General features: G+C 59.6%; 1 protein-coding gene across 2 annotated transcripts in view; it reads right to left on the bottom strand.

The window, feature by feature from the left end:
* Window positions 1-170: 170 nt before the first annotated feature.
* The window catches only part of KCNH6 (potassium voltage-gated channel subfamily H member 6), a 30,976-nt gene continuing 12,956 nt past the window's right edge, over window positions 171-18,190 (bottom strand). The window contains exons 4-16 of one of the 2 annotated variants that reach the window (XM_082778910.1): window positions 17,629-17,738; window positions 15,555-15,867; window positions 13,855-14,066; window positions 9,123-9,551; window positions 7,943-8,342; window positions 7,503-7,702; window positions 5,569-5,821; window positions 4,901-5,094; window positions 4,367-4,466; window positions 3,793-4,080; window positions 3,230-3,410; window positions 1,891-2,089; window positions 171-1,528 (exon numbers count right to left, since the gene is read on the bottom strand). In XM_082778910.1, the coding sequence (XP_082635036.1) occupies window positions 1,241-1,528; window positions 1,891-2,089; window positions 3,230-3,410; window positions 3,793-4,080; window positions 4,367-4,466; window positions 4,901-5,094; window positions 5,569-5,821; window positions 7,503-7,702; window positions 7,943-8,342; window positions 9,123-9,551; window positions 13,855-14,066; window positions 15,555-15,867; window positions 17,629-17,738 (3,167 nt within the window). In that variant the 3' untranslated portion in view covers window positions 171-1,240. The remainder of the gene's footprint in view (window positions 1,529-1,890; window positions 2,090-3,229; window positions 3,411-3,792; window positions 4,081-4,366; window positions 4,467-4,900; window positions 5,095-5,568; window positions 5,822-7,502; window positions 7,703-7,942; window positions 8,343-9,122; window positions 9,552-13,854; window positions 14,067-15,554; window positions 15,868-17,628; window positions 17,739-18,190) is intronic. The other variant, XM_082778911.1, reaches the window with a different exon arrangement.

Here is an 18,190-nt window from a genome sequence, read left to right as displayed (position 1 = left end):
GGCTGGGGCACAGTGCCTGGCTTCAGCCCCTCATGGCGGGGCAGGTGGTGCCTGGGGACCCAGCACTGGGTGCGGGTCTGGGTGCTCCCTTGGGTGCTGCTCCCTTGGGTGCTCCCCATTGGTGAATTTACACGTACTCCCAACAAACACAGCTGCAATCCTCGTTAGGTGCCAAAAACATCTTTATTAGCAAAGTGTACACTAAAACTCCAGAGAAAGAGACGCTCACAGTTTGACTACTCTCAAAGGGAGCTCAATACGTTACTTGAGCAGGCGGCCTAGGACTGTCACAGCATCTAACCGAACAGCGAGGCGGCAGTGCTAAGTGGGCTTCTCCTACGGGGGACGCTGTGGGAGTCTGCCAGGGACAGGGCTGAGGAGGAGGAAGCATCTATCAAACCTTTATCAAAAGAGAGAAGCTGGGAGGACGGGCTGGAGATGAGGTGTCTGGGACTTTTCGGCTTTCTGGGATTGTGCTTTTGAGTTTTGTGCTTTATGGCCAGGCCGGTGACCAGCTGGGTTCCTACAGGGATTGGTGAGATGCGTGTTGGGGTTTGCAAGGCGCGGTTGGCCTTGCTGGAGAAGTCAGTGCCCTAGGACTCGTGCTGAAGCGTGCTGAAGTGGCGGGGGTTGTTGGCTCTCAGTGTCTCGGTGGCCATCAGGTAGGACAGGGATAGCTTCTGTCCTCTGTCCTTGTCCTGGGCTTCCCACCTGCAGCTCCCCCCAGTACCGCGCTGTGGAGATCTCCTCCTCCTCTGGTTGACTCCCCTTTATTTTGTGGTGCCCACAGGCTCCGCTGGGCTGAGCCCAGTACCAATGCAATGGTCCCGGCTCCGAAGAGCTGACAGCAAAGCGCCCTCGCAGCTGAGAGCCACGGATTTGCTCCCCTCCAGTCGCTGTGGCTCACTCGGCTTTGTGCTGCTCTCGAGAGGAAGCCTTGGCAAGGAAGAGGCGGTGGGTGCTGCTTGGCCTAGCCAGCCTGTTGGTGGCCGTCAGAAAGAACTGCTCTGGGTTCGCTATAATGTGCAAATGAAATCTACTCTATGGAAACCACTGGAAAACGTTGATCTTGGAAGCCAGCCACTCTACTCTTCCTTTCACGGTGGCAGAAGACAGCTACAAATGATACCCCTGAGCCAACGGCATTGTCCTCCGTCTTACCCCTGCAGTCAAAATCAACATCAACTGACCGAGCTCACAGTTGAGGTTCCTCTTGACTTGCTTCGCAGCCCCCACATCTCTAACTTCCAGGAAGCACTGGGTCGGAGAGGTGTCTCTGAATGTCCTGGTGCTCGGAAGATGCCTCCAAGTGCTCAGGGAGGGAAGGGAACCGAGAGCCCCGCAAGAGTCCCTGGGTGTTTGGTGCCCTTTGGTGGGGAGGCTCTGGGTTGGGGAGAGGTGGGGAATGGTGCTCCTGTTCGGAGTAGACCGTCATGGTTTCATCGGACGCCACGGTGAGGTGCATCCCGCTCGACAAGGAGTCCCTGGATTTCAAGTGGAACTTTTCCACCTCCGTGTAGCTCGGGTTCTGGTGGGAAAGGAGGAACCAGGTGGGTTATAGCAAAAGCAAAACATAGTCATGCTTTCTCCTCACCCCATCAGGTCTCAACCCCTTCAAAATGTTATTTTGGGCTTGGGGAAGCCTAAGAGCAGAGGAACCCACCCCATTCCCTACTGACTGGGAAACCTGGAAGTGCTGCGCCCACAAATCAGGGGCAGAAGCATCCCCAAGTCGATCTTCTCTGGTGTCAGGACCCCTGGGCTTTGCCTGGATCCCAGCAAACTTAGCTGTGTTCTGCATGCAGGAGAGAACTGCTGGCCCTCCGGGGCCCATCCTCTGGGGGCAGCAGGAAGCTCGGTGGGTGCTGAGCCAGGACGGGGTGGCCTTACCTGCCCCAGGGCCGTCTGCTCCTCATCCTCCAGGGGTGCGCAGGGGGCGAGCGGCTCCAGGCTCCGCGGGACGACGCCGTACATGGCCAGGTTGTGCGAGGACGGCGAGATGGGGCTGTAGGCGGGCGGCACTTGGGACAGCTGGCGCTGCAGGAGCTGGAGGATTATATTAATGTCTGACGACATCCTGGACTCCAGCCTGGGGACAGAGCAGCCCAGCGTTAGCTCAGTGCGTCCTGCTGCACCCTGTCAGAGCAGGACCCGCGGTGGGGCGGGGAGGAGGTGCTGATTCGGCTGCCTGCGGGTGCTGCTGCTCTGCCTGGTGCTGCTTGGGGAGATTTTTAGCAGAGCGTCAAACCAGTGCTGCCACAGAGAGGTCGGTCCTGCCGCCTCTCTCCTGCCACGCTCAATTTTCCTCTGCCTGGTTTTATTTTTTTGCGGAGCCAAACCGGGATCTGGAGCAGGGAACTGAGCAAAGTTAAAACTATCCCGGAGGGGGGGAAAAAACGTAGTGGTTAGTTTTAACCTGGATCAATTCTGCAGGCCAGCTGCCTGTGCTGACAAATGGGAGCAAGATGGGTTGGTGCCAACCTTTCTGAATGGAGTAATGGAGGGAAAAGGAAAAGTAGAATAAGCCCCTTCCTTCTGCCTTGTCCTAACCCTAGGTGAAACGAGCAACACCGGCAGCCGTGGGCACAGCACTCCTTGCAGGCAGTAGCCCTGGTAGTGCTATCAGAGCAGATGGGAGGTCTGGCTCCTGCTGCTGGGGCTGGCACCTTGGTGAGACACCGAAATATGTGCACAGGCACTGGGGTGAAGTGAGATTAACATGTGCAGCACTGTGGATGGGAGAGCTGGCTGCTCGTGTGGGTGCTGCCTGGGGCCTTTAAACCCATGTTTCCAGTGCAGCCTCCTCCTTTTTATTCAAAAATCTTGTCCTTTTTCTTATTTAGAAGGCAATGATGTGCATGAGGAGTTTTGCAGCTCTTTGCAAGAGGAAGAGGAGGCCTGCAAAGGGCTCAGGCTGTGAGCCTGGGGATGTTTTCATGTCTGTGGTTGCATCAAGCCTGGAGGCAGTGGCAGAGCAGCGGATGCCAGGAGTGATGGGACAGCAGAGACAAGGTGCTGGGCTGCAGCCCAGGCTGAGACTTGTAGTTGAGAAGTTGCTGCATTTACAAATCACCTCCACCTCTTCCCCAAGGACTGCAGAGTCCCAGAGGGTCAGGAGGTGGCATCTGCTGCACACAGAGCCTGGTGCAGCCACCCTTGGAGAAGAGGAGAAGGTGATGACCTGGATTTCCCCCTCCCCAGGTGCTCTCCAACCCTGTGCCCTGCCCACCTGCTGAGCTGAGCCTGCAGGAGCTCCAGCCTGGACTCGATCTGCCCTGGCCTGTAGTCGCTGTGCAGGGGGATGTCCCTTGAGCTGTGCACCAGGGAGACGTGCTGCAGGGGCTCCGGGTGGTGGTTCGGCCTTCGGTCTTCCCAGAAGGTGAACATGTTGGGGATGTCCAGGGGGGTGGCTGGAAGGAGAGGAGACCCCTCAGCACCTCTGATTTGCGTCCCCCAGCTCCCTGGCATGGAGATGCTCCAGGGCCCAGCACCCAGCGTGCTCATGGAAAGCCACCCCCCGACATACATGGTGCTCAGGGGGAGTCCAGCACCCTGGCAGCTGAGGTGCTTATGGGGATCCATCACCCTGGGCACCCAAGGTGCTCATGAGCAGTCCACCACAGTGGCACCCACCACACTTATGGAAGCTGCTACCTCCTGTGTGGCCCAGCACAGATCTGGCCCCTTGGGACAGCTCCAGAGGGGTCCCTGGGTGCTAGGAGAAACCCCATGGCACCGGAGTTTCTCCTAACATCCTTTCTTCCACCCTCCTACCAGCCGCAGATTTGCTACCTGTGTAGGACTGGCTGCTCTCCGCCGCCTGCTTGCCGACCTCCGTGCTGCTGGCGTTGGCAGTGATGAGGCTGAGCGTGGGCAGAGCAAAATCATCCTTTTTGGATGCGGGGAAGGGCTCAGCTTTCGTGGGGCTGCTGGGCTTGGCCTCGTCGTCGCTGGTCTGGGAGCAGGGGGTGGTGCTGCTGCCCAGGTCATCCCACTGGTCCTTACTCAGCGGGTCCTGCGGGTTGGTGAGCTCTGAGTAGGTGTGATACTGCTCAGCATCAGAGGTGCCCGCGTCTGGGTCTGTGGGGCAGCACAACAGGTTAATTTGGGGGGTGGCACAGTGGTAAAATCAGCCCCCGTCCCCTCTGGAATGCCTGTAGGGCCGGGGCATCCTATGGAGAAGGAGGGAAGGCAGCGTGGATGTCAGTGTGGGGACGTAGAGGGACAGATGCACCACTTTGGGGTGCCTGCCAGGGCAGTGACTGAATGGCAAATCCCACTCCCTGGCTCTGCCAGTGCTTCGGGCTGCAGAGCTGGCACGGGGCCGGGGATGGCCGGGGCATGGCGAGGGAGGCAGGGGACTCACCGGGCTTGTTGGGCTGGCAAAGGGAGTGCTTGCGTCGGCGCACGCGCCGGTAGGTGCAGTCGTACTCCTCGCTGAGCGGTGTGCGGGGAACGCTGTCTGCCTAAGGGACAAGAGGGGCTGGTCACCAGGACAAGGTGCCATGGCCCACCCATGGGTTCTGCAGCCCATCTGTGGGTGCCAGGGCCCATCTGTGGGTGTCACAGTCCATCCATGGGTGTCACAGTCCATCCATGGGTGTCACAGTCCCTCCATGGGTGCTATGTCCCATCTATGGGTGCTAGGTCCCATCCATAGGTGCCACTGCCCAACCACCATCCTTCTAGGCCTGGTCTCCAGCCACCTCTGTCTCTTCTTCACTTCCCCATCCCACACAGCAATTCCTGGGCTGGTGGCAGAGCTCAAAGGACCCTAAAGGCTGGCCTGAGAGCTCAGAGACTGAGCGAGGAGCACAGGCTGACGTCCTCACTTCATCCCTCCGACTGGCCAAATTGAAGGCATTGACTGGCCCATCCCTGGGACACCCCTGGCACTCACATCTCGCAGGTTGAAGGTGATCTCTAAGTTGCTCCAGAAGTTGTCGGAGAAGGCCGGGTACATGTCCAAAACCTCCAGCAGGTCCTCCCGCTGGATCTTGTGCAAGTCGCAGTAGGTCAGGGCCCTCACGTCGGCATTCGACTTCCCTGGGCGGGCATAGAGGCTGATGGGCTCCCCGAAGATGTCGTTCTTCCCTGTGCCAATAGACAGCTCGTTAGGGAGAGGTGGGGGCCCACCCCAGCTCTGCTGGACCAGGATACCTCACTTAGGGGCTTGGGGACAAGGGGGTGCCCAGAAACCCCAATCCTGACTGTGGATGTGGAGATTACACCATGATACCATGATACCACCACTGATGGGGAGACCAAGCCAGCAGTAAGAGCTGGGGACTGCTGAACCCTGCTATCTGTCTTCAGTCCTTTGGGGCCTCTCCCCAGCATCTCCAGGCAATCCTCCATCCTCCATCCACTGGTATGGTGACCAGCTGGATGATGAGGAACAGCCTTTCCTTCTCCAGGACTTGGAGAAGCCCACTGCTCCTCACCTGCCACCCTTTGTCCATCGCTCATCACCCTTTACCTCGCATTTTTTGTCCATTGCCCTTCACCCATCACCCTTCGCCCCTCGCCCAGCGCCCCTCGCTCTCCCAGAAGGAAGGATTTCTCCACCTAGGATGGCCACCACAATGTCTTCCCTCAGGATCTCAATGGAGCCCCGGGAGATGAAGTAGAGCGTGGTGAGGACGTCCCCGTAGTGCACCAGGGTGTCTCCGGGCGGCGCGTGGGTCGTCTTGAACTTCATGGCCAGGGCTCGCAGGCAGCCTTTGCTGGCCCCTCGGAAAGCCTTGCAGTTCTGCAGCAGCGTGCGGTTGAGGTGGAGGCAGATGTCTGCCTGCAGGCAGTCGGGGAAGCCCTTCAGCACCTGCAGAGAGCGAGGCAGAGATGCCCTCACACCCCTGTCCCCAGGAAGGACGGCCACGGTCCTGCCCATCCCGGGGTGCTGCATGTTGTGGCCAAACGGGGAGCCCCCAAAAAGCCAAATCCCAAAGCTGGGGACATCTTCTGAGCTCCCCTTGGTGGACGCCTGCTGCCCCTGGCTTGTACCACCTGTGCCAGGGATGAAAGCACTCCTGAGCAATAAATAATAATAATAACCAAATGAATCTATTTATACCCACTGGTGGCATATCCCCCTTTCATCTCTCCACCCACTGATCTTGGCTGAATGAGAGCGCAAACTGGTAACGAGGTGCTGTCCTAATTAAACAGCACCTGCCTGAACGCCAAGGAGCAGCACAGGCCAGTTGTGTGCAGCAACAGCTGAATATACCCGTGGCAAACACCTCTCCTCGAGCAAAAGCTGAACCTGAAGGTGAAATCAAGGTAAAACTCGCGACACGGAGAAAGTCGCTGCCACCGAGGGCTTTGAATGCCTGCTCTGGATGCCTTGGTTTGGATGTGTGGTTAGGATGCCTTAGTTTCCCTACTGGGAAATTGGGGGCGGACGCTTCGATCGGGACGTGGGATGATTGATCAGAGTGTATCGTGTCTTAGCAGCATCCAGCAGGAGCTGGTGTGAGCGGTGGCACGTCCAAGCTCAGCTCATCGCAGGGGATTTGTGCCAGGCCCTGAGCTTTGTGGGGTGCTGTGGCTTCATTTCCAGTTACTGCCACAGACGTCCAGCTCAGGGTGTTCCCTCCATGGGAGAGGGATAACCTCAGGCTCTCCCAGCAGCAAAGCTCCCAGCGCTGCCCAGTTTATTGAGGCAGCAGCTGTTGAATTAATGCAAATCTGTCCCCTGGTAGTGCTCAAGGATGGAGGAGGATCAAGTCTTAGAAAAAAAAAAGGAGGATGAGCTGGGAACGAGCGGGTTAGCAGCCTGGTGAGGGCTGAAAGTTGGGGAGCACCAGGTGCCACCTCTCTCCTCGCCTTGCCCCTTCTCATTCCTCTCTGCCTTGCAGCTGGCTGAGCCAGCACGTTTGTGCACAGGACCCCATGGCCAAGAGCTGAGTCCTTCCACCCCGAGACCACCCCGAGACCACCCTGGGCTGAGCCCCCCCTGCAACCCCACGGTGCCTTGGTGCCACCCAAGCCTTCCCACCAGGCTCCGAGCCCCGGCGCCTCTCCAGCGTGGCTCCCCCATTGATCCCCCCTTTGCTAACAAACAGCTGCCTCTCTGGGCTCTAATTAAAATGGATTGAGGTTTATTTAAATGCCCTCCTTTCCCTGCCGCTGAGAGCGGGATGCACTTTGCTTAGCAACCGGCAGCGTGGAGAGGAGCTGGATCGATCCCGGCTCTGCGGCACCAGCAGACACTGTCCTGAAAGCGCTTGGCGCCGACGGGGGCTCTGAGCTCCTCGCTGGCACCAAAGCAGCCCTCCAGCCGAGAAATGTTATCGTGGGCCTGGAATGGAGGGATGGATAGATGGGGGGCAAAAGGAGAAAGGGGAAAAATAGGGAAAGAGGGCTGACAGACTCCCTTCAGCCTCCCAAATCTCCTGCCTCCTCTCTACCCTGATCAAAAAGGTGGACACGTTTTGGTGGGCTCCCAGAATCAGGATGAGGTGCTGCATGAATCGGGGGCCTCCCCCTGCCGCACTCACCGCGTTCATGTCGATGCCGTTGGTGTAGGACCAGGCGTGCTGGAAATACTCCTCCAGGCGCTGGCGGAGGGGGTTGGGGATCTGGTGGAAGCGGATGAACTCCTTCACCCGCAGCATCTGCGTGTGGTAGCGGGCCGTGCCCGAGTACAGCCGCTGGATGATGGCGGAGACGTTGCCGAAGATGCTGGCGTACATCAGAGCTGCAACGAGAGGGCAGGACTCAGGGGGCTATGGGGAGATGCATACCCAACCACCACAGACTGCAAGCAGCAGGTTCCCAAATCCCCTATTTCTATTCCCTCATCCTCTGTGCACAAGAGGCACGGGCAGAGGGGGATCCTCTCCAAAACCCCACGTGCCACAGCCTGGTGGCTGTCCCCCCACATCACCCCACAGCAGCCCCTCCAAGCCCCGGGGCAGGGCCAGGGCCAGGTACTCACAGCCGATGAGCATGACGCAGATGGAGAAGATCTTCTCCGAGTTGGTGTTGGGCGAGACGTTGCCAAAACCCACGCTGGTGAGGCTGCTGAAGGTGAAGTAGAGGGCAGTGACGTATTTATCCTTGATGGACGGGCCGGAGGAGAGGTCGCTGTCGTTGTAGCGTTTGCCGATTTGGTCGCCCAGGTTGTCCAGCCAGCCGATCTTGTGCTCCATGTAGGGCCGCTCCACGTTGCCGATGGCGTACCAGATGCAGGCCAGCCAGTGGGCGATGAGGGCGAAGGTACACATGAGCAGGAAGAGCACGGCCGCCCCGTACTCCGAGTAGCGGTCCAGCTTGCGGGCCACGCGGACCAGGCGCAGCAGCCGGGCGGTCTTCAGGAGGCCGATGAGGGTGGTGGTCTGCGGGGCAGAGCAGAGACTGCTCAGGGACAAGCAGGGGATAAATGTGGCCAAAGGCGTGTCTCCAGTCTATCCATGCTGGCTTTGAAGGCTAAAAAGGCACTTTGAGAGCATGAATCACTTGTCCTGGAGGTGACACCTGAGAGAGGCTAGGTGAATCGTGCCACAAAATGGACGGCCTCCCTCTGCTGACTGGGCAGGGAAGGAGCCCTGGGATTACAGGCGAGCAAGTGAGAGGAGCCAAGGCCAATCTCATGTTTCTTGATGGGTCCTCACTTTTTGTAGATCCCAGAATGACTGCCTTTCACCCCATCCCATGGGCTCTGAGACATGGTGGGGCCTCCAGGTAGCACAGTAACAACAGACCCATCCCACTGCCTACATTTTGAGTCTGGCTTGAAATGCAAGCTCAAATTCATCCTTGCTGGTGTGTGAGGCTGGTCCCTAAACTGAGCTCGTGGCCTGCTGTGCTGGGTGAGCCCCGGGCTGTCTCCCCTGCAAGGAGAGCAGGTCCAGTTGGACATTATCTTAGCTTATAGTAGGGTCTGCATGGCTGCCTGACCCTTTGCAAATAAAAACCCAGCTTCCAGCTGCTTAATAAAAACCTGTTAAACATCCTTGCTCATCCCTCTGACCATCTCCTTGCAGAAGACCCAGTACAGTAAAACCACCAGACCCAGTACAACCTATCCTCCCACTGCTTGCATTAACCCATCCATACCCCTCTCGTTCTCTCCCCTAAAATCCCTCTCCCCGTCCCTCCACGAGTCCTCTCCTCACCTCATCAGAGCCGGAGCGGAAGATGAGCAGGTCGAAGGGGATGGCGGCCACCATGTCGATGAGGAACCAGCCCTTGAAGTAGTGGATGGCGATCTTGCCGGGGTGGCTCACCACCTCGTCGTTGATGTTGACGTAGGTGGTGCGGAAGTTGATGACAATGTCCACGATGAACATGATGTCCACGATGAGGTCGATGATGTTGAGCGGGTCGCAGGAGTAGCTGCAGTTCCAGTGCTTCTCCTCCACCTGCTCCTCGTTGAGCAGAAAGGCGGCCGAGTAGGGGGTGAAGACGGCCGTGTAGATGACCAGCAGCAGGATGAGCCAGTCCCACACGGCCTTGAAGGGACTGTAGTGCAGGATGGTCCATCGGTGGATGCGCGGTGCCTGTAGCTTGTACTCAGGGAGGACGTCGGCCCCCAAGGACAGCACCTGCCAGGAGATGGGCATGAGAAGGACATGGAGACCAGGAGGGAGGTTGGACAAGGCCGGAAGCCCAGTGAGGGTTTCCCTTGTGCTGGTAGGGCAGCAGGGAGCATGCAGTGGGGTTTCTACATCTATTTCACTTCAGTTGCCTTCATGTGTGTCTGACCAGGAGGCCACAAGGTGAGGTGACCGCTGTGGCTGGCACCAAGGTCTGCCTGGCTCCTTGGCCAGCTCTGATGGCTGGAGGACCCTCGGGGCAGGCATTTTTCCAATTTACACCCTTGAGACCCACACTGGCAGGGAGGACAGTGCCTCCTATCATGCCTCCTTGTGCCCTCAGCTCAGTGCCACCAGCCCAGGAGCTGCTGGGTGTCCCCACCACAGGAGACAACAAGCCTGGAGATGCAGTCCCATGGCTGTGCCCCCAAGGGTGATGGCACATTAAGCATCCTGCAAGCCTCGTGTGATGCCTTTCTTGGTCACAGCAGGACCTTCCTCTCAATGTCCCTCTGGGACACAGGGGACAGCTGGGGCCACCCACAGCAAAACCTGGCCTTGGGCAGTGTCCATTTCCCATCTGAGCATCCTCAGGGAGGGGACAACCTGTGACCACCGAGGGGCACACACCATTGCACACGCACAGCCAGCCTGCCGCATTGTCACACGCCCTGGATTTGTCTTTCCTCCTGGGGACACAATCCCACAGCACCGGTGAGTCCCCCCATGTCCCAGTTTCCCCCTCCAGGCCCACCACCAGCTCCTGGTGGGCTCTGAAGCCACCTTGGGGACACAACACAAGGTTTTGGGGACCGAGAGGGATGGGGCTGTCCTACTTTGGATGCTGAGACGGTGGCATGAAGGGGGTTATTTGGAGTTGGGGGCAGCCAGATCCTCCCTGCCTGTCCTTTACACTCTGTTGTCCCTTGGGTGTCCCCACAGTGCCCACCACCCGTGCCACCCATAGAGGAGAACAAGGGGCATCCCCGCATGGAGGCCCCAGCAAAACAGGTGCGATTAGGTGCCAGCCTACAATATCTGTCCCCGAGGAGAGAGTAGGACCCATGCCGATCCCACATCCCACCAGCAGCCCCATATACCCTGAGGTGGTGATGGGCACCACCACGACTCTGCCAACAGCTCCGGAGGAAGGGCTGGATCCTTCAAGGCTACCCGAGGGCTCCTGCTGCTGTGACCCCGCACAGATCTGGCCCCACAGCCCCTTCCCACCACGTCCTCAGCTCCTACCTGCCTGCGGCTTGCCCGGCGCCCTGGGTGGCAGCTGACCCGCGGTGAGGTCCGGGTGTCCCCCATGGGGGTCCCCAGCCCCATGCGCCCACGCAGCGACCGGCGCGGGGGGCGCAGGACCGGGACCGCGGCATCGCCCGCGCAGGCACGCACGCGCTCAGCTGGGCGGGCGGGAGGCATGCGGCTGCGAAGGGCATTCGGGAGCCCGGCGTGGATTAATCAAACCCGATCGATGCTGGGGCCCCCGTGGGGACGAGAGCGCCAATGGGGCCGCGGGAGCTGCCGACGTGGCCGGCGGATGGAGAGGGAGGGATAGGAAAAGTGACTGAAATGCAATCGTTGCGGAGGGGAGTGAGGCACCGGGTGGGCTTGGGGAATGGTTCCCGTGGGGACAAAGCGGTGCTGCTGGAATTTTTGGTCCCCAAGCTGAGATGTGTCCTGTAGACCCCAAACAGGCTCCTACGCCTTGTGTCTGGGAAAGCCGGCGATGCTGCCACCCTTGTACCCTAATTGTCCTGCCCTGCCTGGCTGGGAGCAGCTTGGTGAGGCCAGTCCCAAATCTGAGCACCTCGAGTGTTGTTCCCTGTGCTCAGATGCCTGCTGTGCGCCCCTGCTCCTGGCACCTGGCTCCTGCAGCTGGAGCAAGAGTGGGTCGAGCCCCCTTAGTTTCCAGGCAGGGATTAATAAAAAAAGGACAACCACAAAGATTTGAGGCAGAAAAGGGAAAAGAAACAACCGGCAAAAGTGCAACTAAAGCAACCCAGAGGTAGGGAATGCCTTCAGCCTTGTCCCCGAGGGCTGTGGGTTGCACCCCTCAGTGGCCTGGGTGGCTCAGGGAGTGTCCAAGGGTGGCAGTTCTGGGTGTCCCCCATGGTGACTCCACCGGGTGCGCCTTCCCCCGTCCCCTTTCCCCTGCACTTACCGGCTTCAGCTGCAGCCGCAGGCTCATGCTGGGGGTGCAGGGTGCTGGTGCTGGGTGCGAGAGGTGGCCGTGGGAGGGAGGAGGAGGAGGAGGGAGGAGGGAGCAGGGTGCGTGTGGGCTGTGGGTGATGGAGGGGGGGCCCTGATGGCCCCGGATGACCCAGGCCACTGCTTGCTCCCCGTGGGGCTCAGGGCAGAGCAGGTGTAGCCCCCCCTTCTTTCTTTGCCCCATGCAGGGGGATGGGGATGAGGAGGGGGACACCAAGCTGGGGAGGGGGACACACCAGAGCCACCAGGAGACCCTCAAGCAAAGGGACAGGGCAGGATCAGGCCCATGGTGCTGGCTGCAGGCAGGCACTGGCCTTCCCCCCCTCTCTGCTCTTTACCCTCTGGTGCAAATCCTGACACCACTCAGCACCTCCACCCCTGTTCCCCATCACCCCCTGACCACCTCCACATCCTTCCCCCTTCCCTGGGGACCCGGAGAGGTGCCACCCACAAAACAAGACCCCAAGCTGGTGGCACTGACCCCTCAGCACCCGAGCGCCTCCAGCCACGTAGGCTGAGCCCGGCGCACTCATTGCACTTGTGACTGACCCTCCTGCCTGCCCCGAGCAGCCACTGCCTGCCTCTCCCTGCTGCCAGCCGGTATTTTTAGATGCTGTCAGCCACGTCTCGCCTCTGTCTCTGCCTCGCTGTGAATTATTTAGAGGGCAGGAGCAAGGAGCTGTGGCGTGGTGGGAGGCATGGGGTGAGGATGGGCAGGATGCTTGGGTCCCCTGAAGCCACAGGGAGATGTAATGGGAGGAGAGGTCTGTCCCGTCCCGTCCCGTCCCGTCCCGTCCCATCCCATCCCATCCCATCCCATCCCGACACGGAGGCCACTCGCCGTCCTGCTGCAGCCTTCAGGGCTGGTCCCCAGGTCTCTGTGGTCACCCCCGGATCGGAGGGGTGCTGGCTGACAGGATCAAGCCAAAGCAGGGAAAACAGGGAACAAACCTAAAAACCATCCCGTGCTGTTTGGGGAGAGCCCGTCCGCCCCGCATGGAGGACACGAGGTGGAAAGTTTCCTGGCACCAAGCTCCTGGAAGGGAAGATCTGCTCTGAAGGAGCAAACTGCCAAACCCTGGGGCATTTTTGGGCTCAGATGGCTGCATTTTCATTAAATTTGCTCTTGGCTGCTCCTAGCAGTGGTGGGAGGTGCCCTTGGATGTATTTTGCACACCATGGCTCCCCCGTGCCTCAGTTTCCCAACTGGTAACAGATCCTGACCAGGGCTGTGGGACGCAGCAGCACCTCCCACGTGCACCAAAACGCCTCTTTCCCTGCTCACACCGTGGCTCGGCATCTCCCTGGCCTTTTAATTAACTCGCTGCCCCAACGTCATTATTTCCCCATGGGGATTTAAAAATAATTCCCTTCCTGTGCATAGGAGGGCAGGCAGCTATGGGTTACAGCACTGTGGGCAGGTGACAGCAGGGTCGGCCCTCGCCACTTGGCGTCCTGTTCCTCCTCACACCCGTGCCACCACGTCCCACGGCCAGGGCCAGCAGGGAGCTTGGCCCTTCTGGGGACAGGGCAGCGCCGTGTGTTTGCCTTGTGGTGACAGTCCGGGGACACACGTGTCCCCTGTGGTGACAGGGTGATGCCATGTGTGTTCGCCACGGTGACAGCGCGGCGTCATGCGTGTCCCCTGCAGTGACAGCGCAGCATCACACGTGTTGGTGACAGCGCAGTGCCACGTGTGCCTGGTTCGGTGACAGTGCAGTGCCACCTGCTGTCTCCCAGGGGATCCGTGGGGTCCCCAGCTGAGCACACGAAGGCCACCGGTGTCCTGGGGACAGCCAGAGCCTCCCCTGCAAATGAACCACGGGCACATGCAGGCACATGCGTGTGTCCCCTTCACGGCCACCATCATATCCGTGTCCCTCTGGGCACAAATTACCCATAAAAAGTGATTCAGGAAAAAAAATATATATATATTAAAACATTCAGAGGAAAAGATGAAAATCAAATACTGAGATGCTGCCCAGGGTGGAAACTCCAGGTATCACTGCCCTCTCCTCCCAAAGCCACTGGAATGGCTGTGACCACGTCCTGGTGGCAGTGCCACCATCCCAGTGCCATCTCAGTGCCCACGTACCTGCGTGACCTTCTCGGTGACATTCTGCGTGCGCTCCATCACCTTGTGGGGCGCGATGATCTCGATCTCGGTGGTGGAGCCCGAGCGGTGCTTCTCCAGGTTGAACTCCACGAAGTTGAGCGTGAACTGCGGGATCTGGCTGATGGTCCGGTACTTCATCAGGTCCGAGTCCGAGGTGGAGTTCGGGGGGTTGGGTTTGACGTGGGAAGCCTCTGAAACAGGATGGAGAGGAGCGTTGAGGAGGGTGGCGAGGGCAGGAGCAGATTTGCAGAGCTCTAACCTCGGTGCGGGACCACCACGGGGTGCCACCAGAAGGCACTGACCAGGCCATAAAGGCTTGGCTTCTTTGGGGTGGCTTCTGACGTGGGATGCCCAACCCAAGACACCCGAGGGGGGCTGTTTTTCAGGCACATCACCCATCTTCTCACCATTAAACCTTCTTCAGGGGGCTCGGATGGGATGCCAAAATGCGGAGGCACCCAACGTGCTGTGCTACCCCTGAAGATCGTGGTGGGTTCGGGACCGGTCCCACCGAGACCCACCAGGGAGGGATGTCAGGAGCTGGTATGAAAGCAGATGAAGGGGAAGGTGGGCGTCCTCCACCCCTGCATACTCCAGCATGACCCACACAGCTCCTCAGTTCCTCGCCTTGGCTCGTGGCCACCAAAGCAAGCCAGGAGATGGGCAATGTCCCCACCCAGACACCTCCTCCTCCCTCAGTTCTCCCGAAGAAGAGCTGTGGTGGGGTTGGGGTCACCGTGCTGCGGGGGCTTGATCCCACCTGGTTTTCCTCCCTGCCTCACCCTGGTGCAGGACCAGGGAGGAAGTCCTGGAGGCACCAGCTTGGTCTGGCTCATGGCAGTGTGTACCCACAGAGGTTCTCGTGCCCACACCCGGGGGTTCGGGAACATCCCCAACACCACAACCAGTCTGTCCCACCCCCTCCATCTCCTACGGGCAGGGCTGGGTTATTTTTTCAGTTTTTTACCCCTTCGATCCCCTACATTCTGACATCACCCCAAGAGGTGTCATGGGCAGGAGGTGCCGAAGACCCCGTGAAGGTGCCCTCCTGCTGCCACCCTCCTCCTGCCCGCTCAGCCCCTCTGTGCCGTGCCCCCTCCTGAGGTCTGTAACTTGTGACTATTTGAGGACCACGATCCCCCACCCCGTTTCCTCAAGCCAAACACCGCATGCTGATCTCTCCCCATCCCCAATTATTGAAGCTTCCCTTGCCTGCCCTCCACCTTATTTAGCATCACGTCTCTACGAGAACAAGAGGTCCGAACGTGAACATGGGGTGGAGGCGCGTTTCCTCCCTCCCTATAGAGGTGGCCTGGCTGCTGTCCCCTCCACCTCCAACGCAGGGACATCACTCACGGGGCCATCACACTGCCTGCCGACCCCTTCCCTCCCTCCTGGCCAGGTGGGATGGCATCGAGATGCCTCTCACCCAGGGCAGCCAAACGCAACCTTACACAGTCTATGGCCCATGCGCGTGACGCCACCGATGCTCTACGACCTGCCTACGCAGGGAAGCACGCTGAGATCAGCGGGTTTGAGGGAGGAGACCCCACTTAATCTCCACTTTGCAGAGGAAAAAGCAGTGCAAGGTAAGAGACCTCCCCCCCCGAGACGTGCCAGTGGCCCCTGGGGCCGTCGCTCCCGCAGTAGGACCGAAAACTCCGGGGTTTTTCCCCTACCTGAGTTTGCCCTCCTTTCCCTGAATTTTCTCTGGAACTCAGACCTCGCAGCCTCAAAGTTGTCCAAGGAGGAGACCCTGCGGAGGCTGTGGAAGCTGCCCCCGGGGCGAGACCGAATGAAACCCCACGCAGAGTACGGCCCTCGCGGGCCCAGCGAGGGAGGCTCTTGTTTCGGGGACGAGTGTTGTAAGGTGGGGTCGGCCTCCAGGCTCGGCCTCCTCTCCTTTTCCAGGAGGGATTCGGTCTCTGACTGCACACAGTTCTCCTTGGGCGATGTCTTCAAGTCCCTCAAAATCAGGGAGTCGCCACCGGGCTTTAAGACAGCCGGGAGAAAGGGTTTTATTAGAAGGAGTCCTCGCGTGCTGGGGGGAAGGAGGGAGCTGGGGAGGTAAGAGGAGGGGCAGGGGGCCGGGAAGCGCTGCGGTTCCCCCGTTCAGCTCCAGCTTGGACCAGAACCGAGGGTGCTTTGCGGTGGGGGTGACCAAGCCCTCGGGGACGTGGCAGCCCCGGGACGGTGCCAGGAGCCGGCTCGCACGGCCACGGGGCTGTTTGCAAGGCGTAGCTGGAAGCAGGCAGAGCAAGAAGAGAAGAGGAGACCCTAAGGGTGGGTTTGCCTGGAGCACCTGCCCTGCAGCGCTCTTTCCTGAGGTGTCCCCGTGTCCCACCACCGGTCCTGCCTTTCCCTTGCCCCTTGCAGGAGCTCAGGCCACCACGGCGGGTGGGTGCCCGGGGTCCTGTGCTGCTGTCCGTCCCGGGGAAGGGATGTGCTCTGCACCGGGAAGCCCTGGAGATGCTGCTGGGTTTGCAAATTCAGCCCTATGAGGTCCTCCCTCTCCTCCAGAGCCCCTCAGCCATTGCTAAAGGTTGCTCCCTGGGGACCTGAAGAGCTTCCAGCCTTTAACGGCCTCTGCAGCGAGGAGCACAAAGCCACCACCCTTTGGGGCAGAATCCTTCGGGTCTATGCAGCCATGCCCGTGGCTGGGACTGGGGCTTTGAGCGCGTGCCCGAGGCACGGTGCAGCACTCCTCACCGTCCCCAAGGGCCTTACTGCAGGTTGTAGGACGTGGTGACCAGTGGGGCTGGCTGTCCCTGCTCCTTCCAGGCTCTCCCCACTTGGACCAGGCTCCACCAGAGCGCTGGATCGTCAGGATGTCCTCAGGGCGCATCTTCCACGCGTGTGCCCCCGAAATGCTGCAGTGCACCACGCGGCTTCACCGTGGGGCGCCCAGAGCCTTTAGCAGCACTGGCGGGTGTGGGACCAACGTACCCAGAGCAGCTGACAGCACTACGGATGCCTTCAGCTCGCCACAAGCACAACCTGAGAGAAGACATGCACCTCCCGCCTTCCCCAAGCTGTGATTTTGGGAAGCAGCTGTATCCAGGCTGTCCGGATACACCCAGCGCAGCAACCACCTCGTGCCTGGGGATGCCTCAGCAGAGCGAAAGCCTCCTGCCCACAGCCCTGTGCCTCGAGCTGGAGGGTTTCAGCAAACAACACGCCTTTGCCCAGAGGTACCTCGAGCACTTCCGACAGCCAAGAAGACACTGAGAAGAGCAAGCTCTAAAGAGGTTCCTCCGGTACCTCCCCAATCTCATCAGATCGGCAGTGACAGCATCACCCTCCATCACGGTCTTTGCAGGAGGACTGAGAAGCCAGAGCTGCCTGGGCTGGTCCCGGCCAGGAAAACGGGGGGAAATGTGCCGTTTCGAGGTTTTTGCCTGCAAGCCCTGCCAGCTGTGCTCCCTGCTCACGCCACACCTTCTCCAGCTGCCACCAGCATCTCCGCAGAGGGGACATCTCCCCCAACCTCTGCCATCCCAAACAACTTGCCCTACGGAGCCGGACCTTCCTCCCAGCTCGGCACAGCTCCCGCTCCCCCCGTGAGCCACGGCTGGCCCTGCGGAGCAGCACGGTCCCATGCCACCGAAGCAACGCCGCCGGGGCCGGAGCCCCCCAGCACCGGGTACGGCCCGAGCCACAGCAGCCGAGGGGGAGCGGGGATGGGGAGAGCGAGGAAGAGCGCTGGGTCCTGGCCTGAGGCACGGGCTCGTATCAGACAAAGGCTGCGGTTACCTTTCCATAGTCAATGGCTACTCCATCAAACTCACTGGTGGGCAGAGATTTCCGCTGGACTTTGAGTCGCCGCAGGGACGGGAGACTAAACTTCAACCGCCTACCTTGACCTTGTTAAAAAGAAAAACACAGACAAAACACAAGAGACACAGATGTAACCTAGCTGCACGGGATGGCCGCAGCGAGGCAGGTCGGGGCGGTGGCGGGGGAGCGGGCTGCGAAGGATTTCGGGTGGTTTTGGGGGACATGCGTGGGCCTTCCTCCTGCGGCGCTCACTAATCCCGCAGCAACGTGAGCTCAGGGCAGACCCTGAGCACGGCGGGGCTGCAGGAGACCCCGGCCACTGAGGATGCAAGACGGGAAAGGTACGGAGCGTCTCTAAGCTGCTTAAAGCCACTTAGGGGATTTGGACCTGGAGGAAATCGAGCCTCTAAATCTCCTTGGTGGGACCCAGGGGAAAAAAAAAAAAAAGAAAAAAGAAAAAAAAAAAACACAAAAGCAACAAAAACAAAAACACAACGTGCAAAAAAATCCTACAAGTTAACAAATAGGAAAAGTACTT

The sequence above is a fragment of the Aythya marila genome (genome assembly GCF_965140915.1).
Source record: "Aythya marila genome assembly, chromosome: 25".
Taxonomy (NCBI): Eukaryota; Metazoa; Chordata; class Aves; order Anseriformes; family Anatidae; genus Aythya; species Aythya marila.
This window is presented reverse-complemented; position numbering and strand designations above follow the sequence as displayed.